The sequence below is a fragment of the Limanda limanda genome, chromosome 18 (genome assembly GCF_963576545.1).
Source record: "Limanda limanda chromosome 18, fLimLim1.1, whole genome shotgun sequence".
NCBI lineage: Eukaryota > Metazoa > Chordata > Actinopteri > Pleuronectiformes > Pleuronectidae > Limanda > Limanda limanda.
Genome location: NC_083653.1, coordinates 7052100 through 7066084, shown reverse-complemented (window position 1 = coordinate 7066084; position 13985 = coordinate 7052100). Strand labels below are relative to the sequence as shown.

At 43.9% G+C, this 13985-nt stretch overlaps 1 protein-coding gene and 1 long non-coding RNA gene across 2 annotated transcripts in view; one reads left to right on the top strand and one right to left on the bottom strand.

Annotated features, from left to right (window-relative positions):
* The window catches only part of ezrb (ezrin b), a 33035-nt gene that overhangs the window by 17182 nt on the left and 1868 nt on the right, over positions 1-13985 (bottom strand). The window contains exon 3 of the mRNA XM_061091112.1: positions 4651-4734. Coding sequence (XP_060947095.1) covers positions 4651-4734 — 84 coding nt within the window. The remainder of the gene's footprint in view (positions 1-4650; positions 4735-13985) is intronic.
* LOC133024587 (uncharacterized) lies at positions 7679-9006 on the top strand. Its single transcript, XR_009683119.1, has 3 exons — positions 7679-8456; positions 8576-8669; positions 8761-9006. It is a non-coding gene; the product is annotated as an uncharacterized LOC133024587 (long non-coding RNA).

Sequence of the window (13985 nt, the reverse complement as noted above, 5' to 3'; positions counted from 1 at the left end):
GACCGTAAAAGTCGGTGTTCAGATCAGCAGTTTTCGGATCTTCTGACTGTGCAGCAGAAGCCGAGAGTGAAAAACCCAGGGAAAGATCTGGAATAATCACTTTGCTCTGCAGGAGGAGGAGGAGGAGGAGGAGGAGGAGGAGGAGGAGGAGGAGGAGGAGGAGGAGGAGGAGGAGGAGGAGGAGGAGGAGGAGGAGGAGGAGCTGCCATTTTCCACTGGCTGCCGAAAGAAACCTCAGACAACCAGAGGCTCTTTATGGCTTTCAGAGAAGCAGAGAGCGATTTTCCTACAGCACTGTTTAGGAATTAATGTTTTTTTTTGCGTGCACGCTCTGTGTGCCGGACCCTCTTCGAGTGCATCTCTGCCAAATTCCCCACCCAGTCACCAGGTGAGGGAGGCGCTAAGGCTCGTTGAGCTCCTGCTAAGGTTAAAATTTAAATCAAACCCTCCCCCTCTCCTTTCTCTGGCTTGGTGGCCGGTACAACATATAGGGCAGGCTGACCTGTGGGAGGACAGACTAAATGTGTTCTATGATGGTTTGTATTTAGAGCAACAACAACAACAACAACAACAAGCATAAGAACTGTGGCCCTTGAAATGAGAGAGCACTTCAGGCCGCAGCATCTCACCAGTAACGAAACTGCCTCTGAAAACAATCGGCCCTTTCATGGTGCTCTCGCTCCAGGGTCGAGAGGCAGAGAGTCACCGCACAGATACCGACATAGTTTTTCTCAGGGGGATAAGCTTCTGTATCTGGAGAGGCTCGCTACCACGCTGCCGGGGAAGCAACCATAAAATCTGTATATGTTTATAAAGGCTTCATTAGAAGAGGATTAGATCTGAGGTTGGGAACACGGGTTCAGTAAAGTAAAGTGACAGCGCAGCAAGCTGGGTTGGCAGGCTGCCTCCACTTTAATGGGTCGCTGGTACGTCAGGAGCCATCAACGCCTCAGATATTGGCTCCGAGTGAGATAACTGAAAACAGAATGCTCCGGAGCAGGTTTGCAGGAGTCAGTCAGAGACGTTAAGACATTTTTAAAACCACATCAAACGTTATCTAATCTGTTCCAGGGTCACATCTGCGAGAGTATTAGAGTATGATGGCAAACCAGGTGGGAGGATCGGACCAAGATGCATTCATTAAGAGTCTTTATACATACTGATGATTTATATCCTTCAAAGACTTCTATTGCCAACTCCGTCAAGGAGGTTATGTCTTCTGGATTATGCAAAGCTACTGAACCGATTTCCATGAAAGTATCTGGAAGGGTGGTGCACGAGCCAAAGAAGAACCCATTGACTTTAGTACTGGAAACGGTATAAACAGGCAGAACCAGGATTTTTACGGTCTTATCGTGGTGAGATAGTGTCTCTCACAGCACAGTTCTACTTTTGCCACAATTAAAATCACTACATCTTGAGAGTGCAGCTTTTTATGAGCTGTTGTAAGCAGAGGCACACGACTACTTGATCCTGACAATGATTTTAAAAATCTGGGTGAAACTTTTGCAGTAAGGTTAAAGAGACTTAAACCTTTACAGATCCTGTGTCTCCGACCGAAGGGGCAGAAGTCGGCGAGCGTCAACCGGCGGCTCAGGAGGGGTTCAGCAACTCGGGCCCCAAAGAGGAACCAACAAGGAGTGAGGTGGGGCGGGGGGGGGCCCCAGAGGAAACTGGTCTATTACTGTCAGACCCCAGGTTCATTGTGACCGGAGAGCGAAGGGAGTGTAGCAGAGCCGGTTCTCTATGGTTCAATATCTAAGGATAGTTCTGCTCAAATATTACAACAAAAGGAGAAGAACCATCGTTCAGCACGTTTCGCTCTCTTGACCAGGAGCAGGTCTGCAGCGAACTGATTATTCAGACTGGGATTCAGACCAAGACACAGTTGAACTCTTTAAAACGTCATGTTCTCAGCTGTTCTTGACTGGGAGCAGCTTTGTGGCTCTGACATGTGGGTTGGGTGTCTACGAGAACTAGTTTCGTGTTTTGCTCCCGGCACCTGTCAACCAGATTCTTTGGACTTGGATTAAGTTCCAAAAGACAAAGCGTTGAGATTTTTTAAATGTTGCCACGTTTTCAGCTGTTTAACGTCGATCCTCCTGCAGCTTATTAACCGATCAAACCTTTTCCCGAGAGCAGACGCTGAAACCGCAAAAGTCCCATTACAGAAGACGTGCTAACGGGGTAAGAAAAAGACAAATGGTGCCGACGGCGGATATATAAGTCGCTACATCTACTGTCAGCCGGCTGTGATTACTCTAATTGCAGCTGGAGGCGAAAATGTAATGAGCAGCAGCGGAGCAACAGTCACATGGAGGTGAAACAGTTTGAGGGTGTGTAGGGGAGTGGCAGGCGTTTCTCTTTCACAGCGGCATGACGGGGACGAAGGCTATGATCAGCGCTGACCACACGGGCCACACCACAGCTCCCGCTCGCTCTGACCTCACTGCTGTTAGTCAGCATTTCCACAAAACCTGTCTGGCACACTGCGACTCTGTGTCGAGGAACCCGTTTAAAACAGAGTCAGGCTGCCGGCAGACTTCACGGACGCTCGTCTGCTCGGACCCAAGACGAGCTGCGACCTCTCTTGGACGGATTCCTGCCCTTAAAATTAGTGAATTGCTCCTTTGCACTAAAATAGAGCAGCACATTGTCTGCCACTATCGGAGGAAGTGAGTGATCATCTGGGGCACACCTCCCCGAGAGCCGTTCTAACAAGTAGGCAGGAGAATTCAGCAGCTCCTATAAATAGAGAGATGTCAAAAGGTGAACAGCTCCCTTCCTTTAACAAAACCACAGGTTAAAAGCTCCAGATACAGGAGCCAGGGTTGTTGTGTTCATTGTATTCAAATCTTTTTTGGGCTAAATTGTTCCCGTCATGCTCATGTCAAGATGACTCCACTGACATGTCGCCGCAACACACAGTCGGCTACACTTACTAAAGAAACGAGTTATACAGGAAGTGGCTAAAACAATGCCTTTCCTCCCTCAGTGCCGTCATATAGCCTCAAGAGAGCTGTCAACTACATTTGGAGAGAAGAGCAAAAGTGAAGAGCAATCAATCTAAGCTCTGTCTCCACTCGATAGAGAGCCAAGGCCCAACAGTTCCCTTAACTTCAAGGAAGCTGCACCCAATTACACACTCATAGATTTCAGTTCCCTTAATAGGAGCTATGAATAATTTCCTGGGAAACTGGTGAAAAGGTCACAAAGAAATGCCCCATTTGATAATGCTGAAGGAAATAAACGATTCCTTGATCCGGCCCTTGATTTAACAGGTTCTTTCTTTGCTCATATTTGATCTTTCCACAAAGTTTCATGGAAATTCGTTCAGTTTTTGCGTAATCAGTGACGAAGACATTGCCATAAAGACGAGAGAATCACCAGTGAATAAACATGTCTGTAACTCATCATATCTACTGAAGATAAATGGTGAATCTTTTTCAATACTAGAGAAACAATTGCAAAAGGTCAAATTACTTCATTGTGGCCACTCCTGTTCACTCTGCAACTTCCTCACAGACTTCATTCAGGAATTCATCACTCGTGTCATTAATCAAACATTAAATAACCACAAGACACGATGAACATATCTCACAGAGACACTGTGTCGTATTTATATAATATAATATAATAATATGTGTTAGTTATGGCAACGTGTGGTGCACTATGAGCACATGGTGCACGCAACACAGTTGAAAAGTGTGAAGCGCGGGACACTTCTCACCCTCAACAGTCGCCATCTACACTGTATCTGAAGGGGAGGGACCGGCAGTGTATTCTGAAACTTTGGGAAAATGGCGGCCAAGGGAGAAGGAATCAATCATCATTTCCTTTAAGGGCACGATCGTTTGAGACAACACTGGCCTGTGGAAATGTACGCAGCACGGCAGTGAGTACAGATGAATTAAGTGTAGAAGTGTTCTTCATGAAGCTGCTATAGTCTTGGTAATTAATGTAACTGCAACAACTGTAGTATCCAATATGAGACGCAGTGAGAGGCTGATCAGGATCCTTCCTGAGGCCGAACGCTCCTGTATCTGCAGGAGAGAACTCCTCAGTCCTGGGTGTGATGGATGCAAGGAGCTTTGAGAGGAACGATAATGAGGGCAGCCACTTTCTTCAGACACGGCAATCCAGTTAACATGACGACCGAGGCAGAGGCAGCTTAGTGGGGAGCAGATGGTGGACAGCGAAATCAGAGTCTGGCTGAGGTTGATGTTTCAACACAGATGTTTTTCGCCTGCGTTTGTTTGTCGCTTAGTTTGCAGGATTCCACAAAAGCTACTGACTTTACTGACGCTACTGACTTAAGGATGAAGAAGGAGTCAGGAAAGAACCCACTGAAATGCTAAGTTGATTTCTCAGAATAATTCATGGATCGTGATGAGCAGGAACAGCTCATCGGCTGTGATGCTTAGCATAAAGACTGAAAGCAGGAAGACGTCTAACCCGGTTCTATCAGAAAGTAACAATCTAGGAGCAGATTTTAAACCAACTGCTTAACACAAAACATCTAATTTGCTTAAATGGGATGAAAGTCAAATCCTTTTTTAAGGTATAGTGAAAACATATTTATAACTCAGCACAGGTATTTAATCATATATGAGAGTCAGGTCCATACAGAATTACAGATTTCCCCTGTACCTGGTCAAACAGCTGCTTGCCGGTGGTGCTGGGCTGGATGGCGAACTCCAGCTCAGCGTCCATGGTGGTGACGCGAACATTGACCTGTGGAAAGAAAACAGGAGTTCAAACACTGATCCACAGAAACAAGCAGGACCCATACGTGGTACTGCACTGTGTGTGTGCGGGTTCACGTGTGTGTGCATTGTGTGTTTGCAGAGTAAATACACAGAGCTCTGTGTTTATCTCTGGACAGGCTGAATGAAGGGAAGTCAAACTCTTTGGTGCCTGGATACAATATGAAGCAGAGATTTTCAAAGTCTGAATGTTATAGAGTTAATTAGACCTGGAGGCACTTTGCTTGTCACTGTGGGTGGAGGAGGTATGAATAAAGCAGGCACTTCACTCATTCACAGAACACAAAACACACAACTTATAGTGTTTAATGATTGATCAAAGTGACCTGTGCGTACAATAAGAGGCCGGGACTTTAATGTTCACATACAGGGATCCACCCAAGGTGATTAATCTACAATTTCAAAACCAGTACAAACAGCATGACCAGTGCACGTAACGGAATAACGACGACTGACGTCAACCGTGTCCCACAAAGTGGAGAAACAATATTCAGTATTGTAGGTTTGGTCTGTAATCAGCAAACAGTATCTGAAGTTCACACAAAGGCCTCCCAACAATGCACAAATATTTACAATAACCGCTTTGAGGCAAGGCTCACACTGACTCTTCTCTGTGCGCGTAATGTCAAATGTCTCTGGTATTTGCGGGGGGGGGGGGGGGGTTATGAAAAGACAAAGATGCCCCTATTGACTGAGTCTATTACCGCTCGGTGAAAGTGACACAAAGAGGTTAGTGGACACAGTGAGGAGAGAGGAAGGCCGCCAACACAACCCTCCAGTGACATCTTTCAACTCCAGCCCATTGTGAGCGCTGGGGAAAACTCTTTTTCAATGACGCCCACTGCGAAAACAGGGGGGGGGGGGGGGGGACGTCTGGGTCAGAGACAGTGACTCGTCCGGTGAGTCAGAGCTCCATCGTCTCCCGTGAACCTAAACTGGCTGAATGACAGACCTAAATCCTGCAGGGAAGGCAAATCCTATCACAGCTTTGGATGGAAAGCGCCTGCACGCTGCTCTGTGGAGGATCCTGTAGGAACACAGTGGAGTCTAGACAGTGGATCTTCGAGGATGCTGCCATAGAGCCGGGTCAGCAGGGTTCACTCACTGGGGATTAAAGCCAGCAAACGTTTGCTTTCCCCAACAAAATTGCTCGGCAAACTTTGCACGCAATTTAAAAACCGTCCAACAGAGCGACTTACACCAGCTTCAGGTCGCAGCTAGAGAACCGGGGAAAGGGGGGTGTGTGGGGGGGGGGGGCGGGGGACACTGCATTTACTTTACACGGCAAAACAAAGCTCCCCTTTCAGCTGCAGCGCCCCAGCAGACCCCCGCTATCATCATCTACATCCTGGAGGAGCCAGACTCCCACAAACAGCCCAAAGAGAAATCGCAGCAGCAGCAGCAGCGATCACATACGTGTCCAAGTCCCTCCCCCTGGTTTAAACTTGATTTAGTGATTCAACAGCAGCAGCTCGGACGGTTTGAGTTTCCTTTGGCTCCACGTCACGGTCTATATTTGTGGCAGTTACAGACGAATTACCTAGAAAGAACGAAAATAAACACGCACACCCCTCTAACGGTCAGAGAATGGAACATGTGGCTCATGAGGAGCCAACAGGAAACCGGTGAGCGAGCGATATCTGATCTCAAAGTGAAGTCCTCCAACGGTAACTCACAATAAACTGAGGCCATTCACAGAGGTAAAGAAAACATGACACATGTGCTAAAAATACACCGGGCGAAGACCCAGAGTTCCACAATGAGCAGCTTCAGTGGGAGGAAAGAGCAGACGCTCATATGAGGCACATGAATCCCTGCTTCACAAGTCAGTACTGTGGAAACCGACCCACTAACTTCAACGACAGGAGCTTTGGAACACAACTGCTGAAATTCACATTAAGACGTTTTCACACACACTCGGTGGAGAGTACGACACTTTGGTGACTAAGGAACGACAACAACACAGGTGGTTACACTGCATGAAAAGAAGCGTTTGTGTCAATCTGTGTCGCAGAGAAGTGTTGGCACATCCTTCGGTTAACGACTTTCACACGTATCTGCAGGCAGCAAAGGAAACGCTCAGGGTTCCTGCAGTTGTCAAGCCTGTGAGCTGTTGAGATTTGACTCCCCCTGCTCCAACTCCTAGAGGACGCTTTCACATGCAAATGACAATGCTCTGAGCTTCACAAATGCAAATCAGTTTCCCTGAGAGCAGATAACACCAATGTGTAAGAGGCACCAACAAACTATCTGGCTGAGTAAACCAGGCTTAAAATAAATATTAAACCCGAAATTTTAAATTGTTCTTAAGTAAGTAAGTGTGCTATAATGAATTATATTGTATACCACGAACAAAGGTCAATGCAGTCAAAAGAAATGAAACAATGCACTTTATTTCAAATTTTTATTGTCATCCAATCCTAAATCTCAACAACTGTACAGAGTGGCATGATTACAGTCACTTTTTCAATTGTGCTGGTTAAATGCACAGAGGAAGTGTAAACCACACCTCTACCAGCAAATAAATGATGCTGGGTATGATCATCTGTGTCCTGTAAGCTCCAAACTTCTACTGGCTTTCCATAAAAATATCTGTCCTCCCAAAATACTGGCATCAAATTCACATGTCAATGGCAAACTAAGCTGTTCCATGAATTATAAATGGTACCTTTTCACCACTACTTTCAAAATTGCTATGAAACATTCATTGATTTAATGATTTAATAATAAAAATAGTAATATTTAATCCCCCATGGACTGCACAGTGACAAAACACAGCAGCCGGCTGTTTGGATACAACATACATCTCCACTCAGTTTGATTATTATTTTAAATATAAAGGAGACACAATATAGAGCTTAAATTCCTTCATAATTTGAACTTCAATTGTCTCATTGTTGTTATTAAACTTTCTCAGTATTCCATTAAAACAGTCAACACTTTTATCCAAAGCGACTTACGATAAGTGCATTCAACTATAAGGTTACGAACACAGAACAGCGTGAATCATGTGTGTAAATGTACTAAACACCACAAAAAATAAACCTGGCCTCAGTCAAATACTTATCCCATATGAATTAACCGCTGCTCACGTCACCCGCTCGCGTCATCAGCTGATGGACTCGTCCAATCAGAGCCTCGTAAACGCCGTGCAGCAGCGTCGAGTGTCCCGCAGACAGGAAGCGGGTCGTGTTTAGCTTGTCCCGTACGAGTGACTCTGTCTTCGGGGTAAATAACTTGCTGAAGTCGACACGACGCTGTTCCCTGGAGGAGAAGATGAGTGCGTGTGGAGGCAGAGCCGCGGGCCCGGTGTGGACGAGTCGAGGCGGAGAAGACGGGCGCACAGTCCCTGAGTTACGGTGAGCTAGAGCCGCCATGCTAACCACTAAGCTAACTGGTACATCTGAAAGCATGTCCGCCACTCTTTGGGATAGCGAGAAAGTTGCTTAAATACGAATACAGCATCGAGTGCTGGAGCAGATCTAGTGCATGTGTAAATATGTATGAATTACTTAGATGTAACAGTTTGTTCTCGTTAAGTTTTTTCATCAACGTGACTTTTTTCTGTATGTTTTCACAGCCTCAGCCCCCCCCCCCCCCCACACACACACACACACACACAAACAAAGAGGCGTTAGGCTGAGACGCTGAAAGTCCGGATTTAAAGTGCAGAAAAGGAAGCCATTGAATGTAAGTAACTGTTTATAAATTGTTTTGGTGTTTTTTTGCTGTGGTTCTTCCAACGGTGATGCAGCGCGGCTATTTCCGTTTATTAATAATAAAGTCATGTTACATGTGTGGTTTTCCAGCTGCCTGTCCATGACGTACAAAGACACACTATGAGCCAGTATGATCCGACCAGACCTTACATCAGCATTGAGGAGTTGTCGGAGAAGAAAGAGGGTAAGGTTATATTCATTAAATAATTTTCCAGTTACATGTAAAGGTGTATGTTGTAATTGAACTGTGCTAATTTTACTGAATGTGTTTACAGCTGATTGAAGCGGGACAGATGACATGGATCCATCCTTCCACAGCCAGGAGTGCACCGACATGTGTCCCACACTTCATATAAGACTGGAAGCTACACTGATCTCACAGCTACACACCACAGACGTCTACACACTGGAGAAGAGTCCCACAAAGAAGTCATGACCCAGAGGCTGCAGAGAAACATTTCAAGCCTCATCTGAGTTTTTGTACAATATTTTTGCTGTATGTAAATAAAGCTTTCACTCCACATATACCTTGTTCACATTTGTTCCCTGTACAATATGTTCACCTATAACATCAAGCATCACATGAATGTTTAGTTTTAATTAACTGCAGTGCTTTTGGTAAAGGCTTACTTATAAATAATAATAAATATTAATATATACATTTTTATTATAAATATTGTGTGGGAGGGGCTTACCCCACGTGCGGAATGCTGTGACCCCACGTGTGCACTGCAATGACCCATAAGGTGACCAATAGCAACACTTCTACCAACCAATCACGAGTGACATTAGTTTCAAGGGTCTGTGGTTTCCTCCAATGGTGAGTAGAGAGAGGTTCTAGCCAGCGGCTGGACTCCGATTCATATGCTAATTAGATCACACGTCGCGATCGGTCCGCGAGGCTCAGCGAGCCCCCCCGCGGCTCTCCTTTGTTCTCCAAATCCCCCTTAAGGTCCGCAAACGCCGATAGACCCACCTTGTCTTCACTGGCGAACGCCGAGGTAACATCATGGAAACAGTTGGTTACAGCAGGGGATTAGGCCTGTCCGTAGAGGTTCACTGTGACAATAATACTGCTTTTCGTCTAGTGTTACCCGGGCAATGCAGGAGAAAAAACAGAATACTGTTATGAAATGTCAGTTCTCTCTTGGTGAAACGCTCTGAAACACACGTCTGCACCATAGACGCTTAATAAAGATGGACGACACGTCTTCACTTCCTCCCATTGTACAAAAATGAAGCCAAAACATCCCTGATACCTGGGCACCCATCTTGGATGTGGGGATATATCGTGATGGTGGATCAAACTGGTGGACAGTGGTAGTGGTGGCAGCTGATCATGGACCATGATTACAGTTTCTTCTAATTTTCCCTTTTTCCTCTTCGTCCTCACTCAAGTAACACTTCATCAAAAATAAAAAACTTCACATCCATCCCATTCCATTCCAATCTTAACAAAACAACTTCTAACTGGTATTGCAAGGGCAAGTATATTCATTCATGATTCAATATGACTTATTCCAATACTAAAATACTGAGAGGTACCGATTCATTTTGTCATATCTCTAACAAGATAATCCACAGACAGAGATTTGAATTTATAGCTACAGGGTGGAGACGATTCACTGACTCATTAACAGAATAGGGGTAGTGCTACATGAATCAGTCAAGGAATTCACCAAGAATGCCAAACATCTATAATATGATCATAAACCAAATATCTCCCATTCATTCTTTTCAAAGGTGAGGTCAAAGAGCTGCTCCAAAGAGGCTGGTCATCGCCTCAGTAGTTAAACTGTGAATGGGCTGCGCCGCATTCTTCAGCGAGGACCACTCAATATTTAACCCTCCACATAGTTTGCATGGCTTTTAAAGTGTTAAGCCAAGGCTGTTGCTGTTGGGACGCCACTGAAAATGGGCCAGAGAGCAATATAGTAATAAATGACTGCCGACGCTCGAGTGTGTGGAGCAGAGTAACAACAAGGCCGGAGAGAAAAGGCCCAGTGTGTTGTTCATTGACGCTTCAGGAAGTGACATGGTGTGTGTTGACTGGAGCCCTTGTGCCAATAAAAAGCGATACGAGTCTTTCAGGGACGCGTCAGGGCCGTGTTTATGTTTGCAAATATGAAAACATTTATTTTACAGAGCAAACAAAGTAGAAATGAATTTCTACGTAAAAGAAGTTATTTTTCTTAATTCATATTCTATATATTTGATGGTGTTTGGGTTTTCTTTTTATTAAATGATATTCGTATTAAAGTTTGTGGTATAACTGTAAAATACCAAGCTTCAATCGAATTAATTTGTTATACGGGTTTGATAACATCCATTTGTTTATTTTTAAATCGGAGGATTTATCATTATTAGAATCGTTTGTCACGAATATCAGAAAAGATCAAAACCCATATCTGTCAGGCTCTATGGTTGTATGTGATTTTCCACAGGTTCTTTCAATATTAAACAAGGACAGACTTTGTGGAATCATCAATCAGGACTTGAGGGAGTTCCAAACATGACTGATTCATCAATTATTAAAAGGAACAAATACCAACAATAGAGCTGGACATGTAAAGGAAAACACCCATCCATGTTGGTGGTGACCGCACCTTGTATGGTTTGTGTCACGGGGCAGCGGCCGCAGGGGAACAGGATTCTGGGAGAGCCGAGGATCACAATCTTTTCCTCCTGACAATGTGTCATTCAGATAATTGAAACATGAGTCACCAGCTGCAGGAGGCTCCACTGCTCCTCCGATCTGACCCCACCTCCTGCCACCGGGCACCTTGCTCCTCCGTGAACAGAATCATAAAAAAAAGGAGTTTCTCTTTTCCAAACCCACGGCGCTGGAATGTTTGGTATCGGGCCAAGTATCTGGACTGTAAGAATTCAAGCTGCATGTAGGTTTCTGTGCCAGTCACATGAAAAACCTCAGGCAGGATCACACTTTGATCTTTGATTCTGAGACTTGACTTTACAAATACTCAAATTCACAAGTGAGCTGCAGCAGTCTGATGTAATTCAACCCTTAAAAGGGGGGGTGAAGAGGAGGAGAAGAAGTCGGGGGTGAAGAGGAAACGATCGGAATTAAAACCCTGAACATCATGTACACGACATGTATCTCACACCCAAAAATGTTTGACTCACACCAACTTCCTCCATAGATTGCACAGTCATCATTTACGTGTCGTCAAAATATTCACCTGTGTGTTCAAACTCTCCAACAGGTTTATGATCACATTTCTTGATTCATGATCAAATTCTGCACATTTGCAGGGTTTCTCTGATTCTGTGGGAACTCTGTTCTCCGCTTGGTTTCCACTATCATGATTACACAGTTTTTGTTGTATTTGTGCACAACAATGACACGAATATCATCAACTAACTGGAAACTATTTTGATGATAAAAACATTCTTTTGGCCATTTCACAAGAACAAATACCAGTTAGTTTATTTGTTTTAAGCTTCTCAAATGTGAGAACTTGTGTTTTTTCCTTCGCTTGTATCTGAATAAGTTGAAAATCAGACTGAAGGCCCCTATGTGGGTTTAGAGAACGGCAAAATGTCAAACGAAAAATGAATATGAATCCGGACAATCCACCACCCGCTGCCTTCCACTTCCATTTATGAAACCTTTCTGGCTACTTGCCTGAACCACTGGGACTCTTCAAAAAACACAAATCTAATTTCACCCTCTCGTCTGAAGTCAAAACATGATCCCTTATTTACACATCTCTCCACTGCTGAAAGTGAAACTTCAATTTCAGAGTCGTCAGAGGAACCAATTTATTTAGGCGGGGTCAGACACAGAACAGTCTGTGAACTGAATAAATACAAACTCGAGTTCTTGATGTCATGGAAAAGAAAACGGTTTGATATTATCGTCTTTTACAAAAAAAGGCTGTTTTGTGGCAGCTGCTATCAGACGGTGATGATGTCACTTCCACAGCGACGCTCATGACAACCCCGAGGCTACTCCAAACAAACCCACAACACGCTTTATGACGCTGGCCGGAGGCTTTAGTCATTGTCATCACAACACGTCTGCTCTGCTCAGCAGCAACACGTCTGCATCATGATCTGATAAAAGGCTCCCTGGGAAATTTCTGCCTTTGTCAGTTTTTATTTAAAAATTGTATAACTAGCGATTGTAGATTCGGCCACGTCTGGACTTTATATCTCACTTTTTTTAATTTAAAAACATAGGATAGAGGGGGTGTGGGGGGGGGTTATTCAGTGCTGGAAAAAGTAAATGGAAATATGTTTTACTCATTCCACCAAATTTTCCTACATACTGTAAAATACCCACAGGCTGCATGTCATACATACACTTACTAGAAGTTTCCAAACAGTGAGCAGAGTGAGAGACGAGGGCCATGTGCCACTGAGCTGAGTGTGATCGGTGGGGGGGGGGGCTGCTCAAACATAAAGAAGTACTTCATCCAATATCTTTCTTTTAGGTATTTTCTTCGATGAAAAGTCACTGATGTTATGAGTACTGTGGGTCACTGTTTCATAATATAACAACGTCTCTAAGATGATGACAGGAAGCTGAGATTAGGTGGAGAGGAATCCCAGGTTGAAAAACACAGAGACACACAACCCTGTATTCACCATCTACACTGTGAAAAACAGGAATAAAACCCAATCTGTGTTTTCCATTCAGTCTCACAGTTCTTGTTCATGGCTCCATGATGTCCTTATACATATGACACACCCCCAGGACATGATACGAGCATGTGATATGTGGCATTCCCCCTTAACAGAGACCCCACTGATACTGAAAGTTTCTATGACATAATAAAAGAAGTTTTCTAGCCCCAGCATTTGTTTTCCGTGATCATTCATGGAAAGTTTGACAGAGGCAACCGGTTATAGAAAAAAACCACGTAATTCAGTGGATATTCAAATTGTTTCACAACGATGACTCAACTTCAAAGTTAAGGAACTCAATGCGGGCAATCTGCCAATGCCAAGAAATTATTTTAAATATTTAAATAATGTACTTCCAAGGCAACAGAGAAAATCACAAACATTATCAACAACTATCGCAATTGAACTATGACAAAAGTTCAATATTTTGTACATTGCTTATGAATTGTGTAAGTACAGAGACGAGGTATAACACCTAACATAATAAAACCCTTACCCTAACCCATTAAGTCTTAACTTAAAAGAAATAATGTGGCATTTATCTTGATGATTATCAATTTCTATGAACAAAAATTGTCTTTATATGGTTTTCCACCCTATTGTCGAGCCCCAATTTCATAGCCAATAAAAATATCACCTCTTGTATTCTCACGTATCCATTAAGATTCATGTTTTTACACAAAATAAAATATTCTAACATCACTAAAAATGAGTAACTGAACATATAGAACACTTTATAAAAAGCTATGACATCTAAACTCCATCTACGTCTGATCATTACTATATCAATATGATTATTATTTACTTTAATGTGTCCTTTGATCTTCGGAGCCTACAAGGTGTGACACAA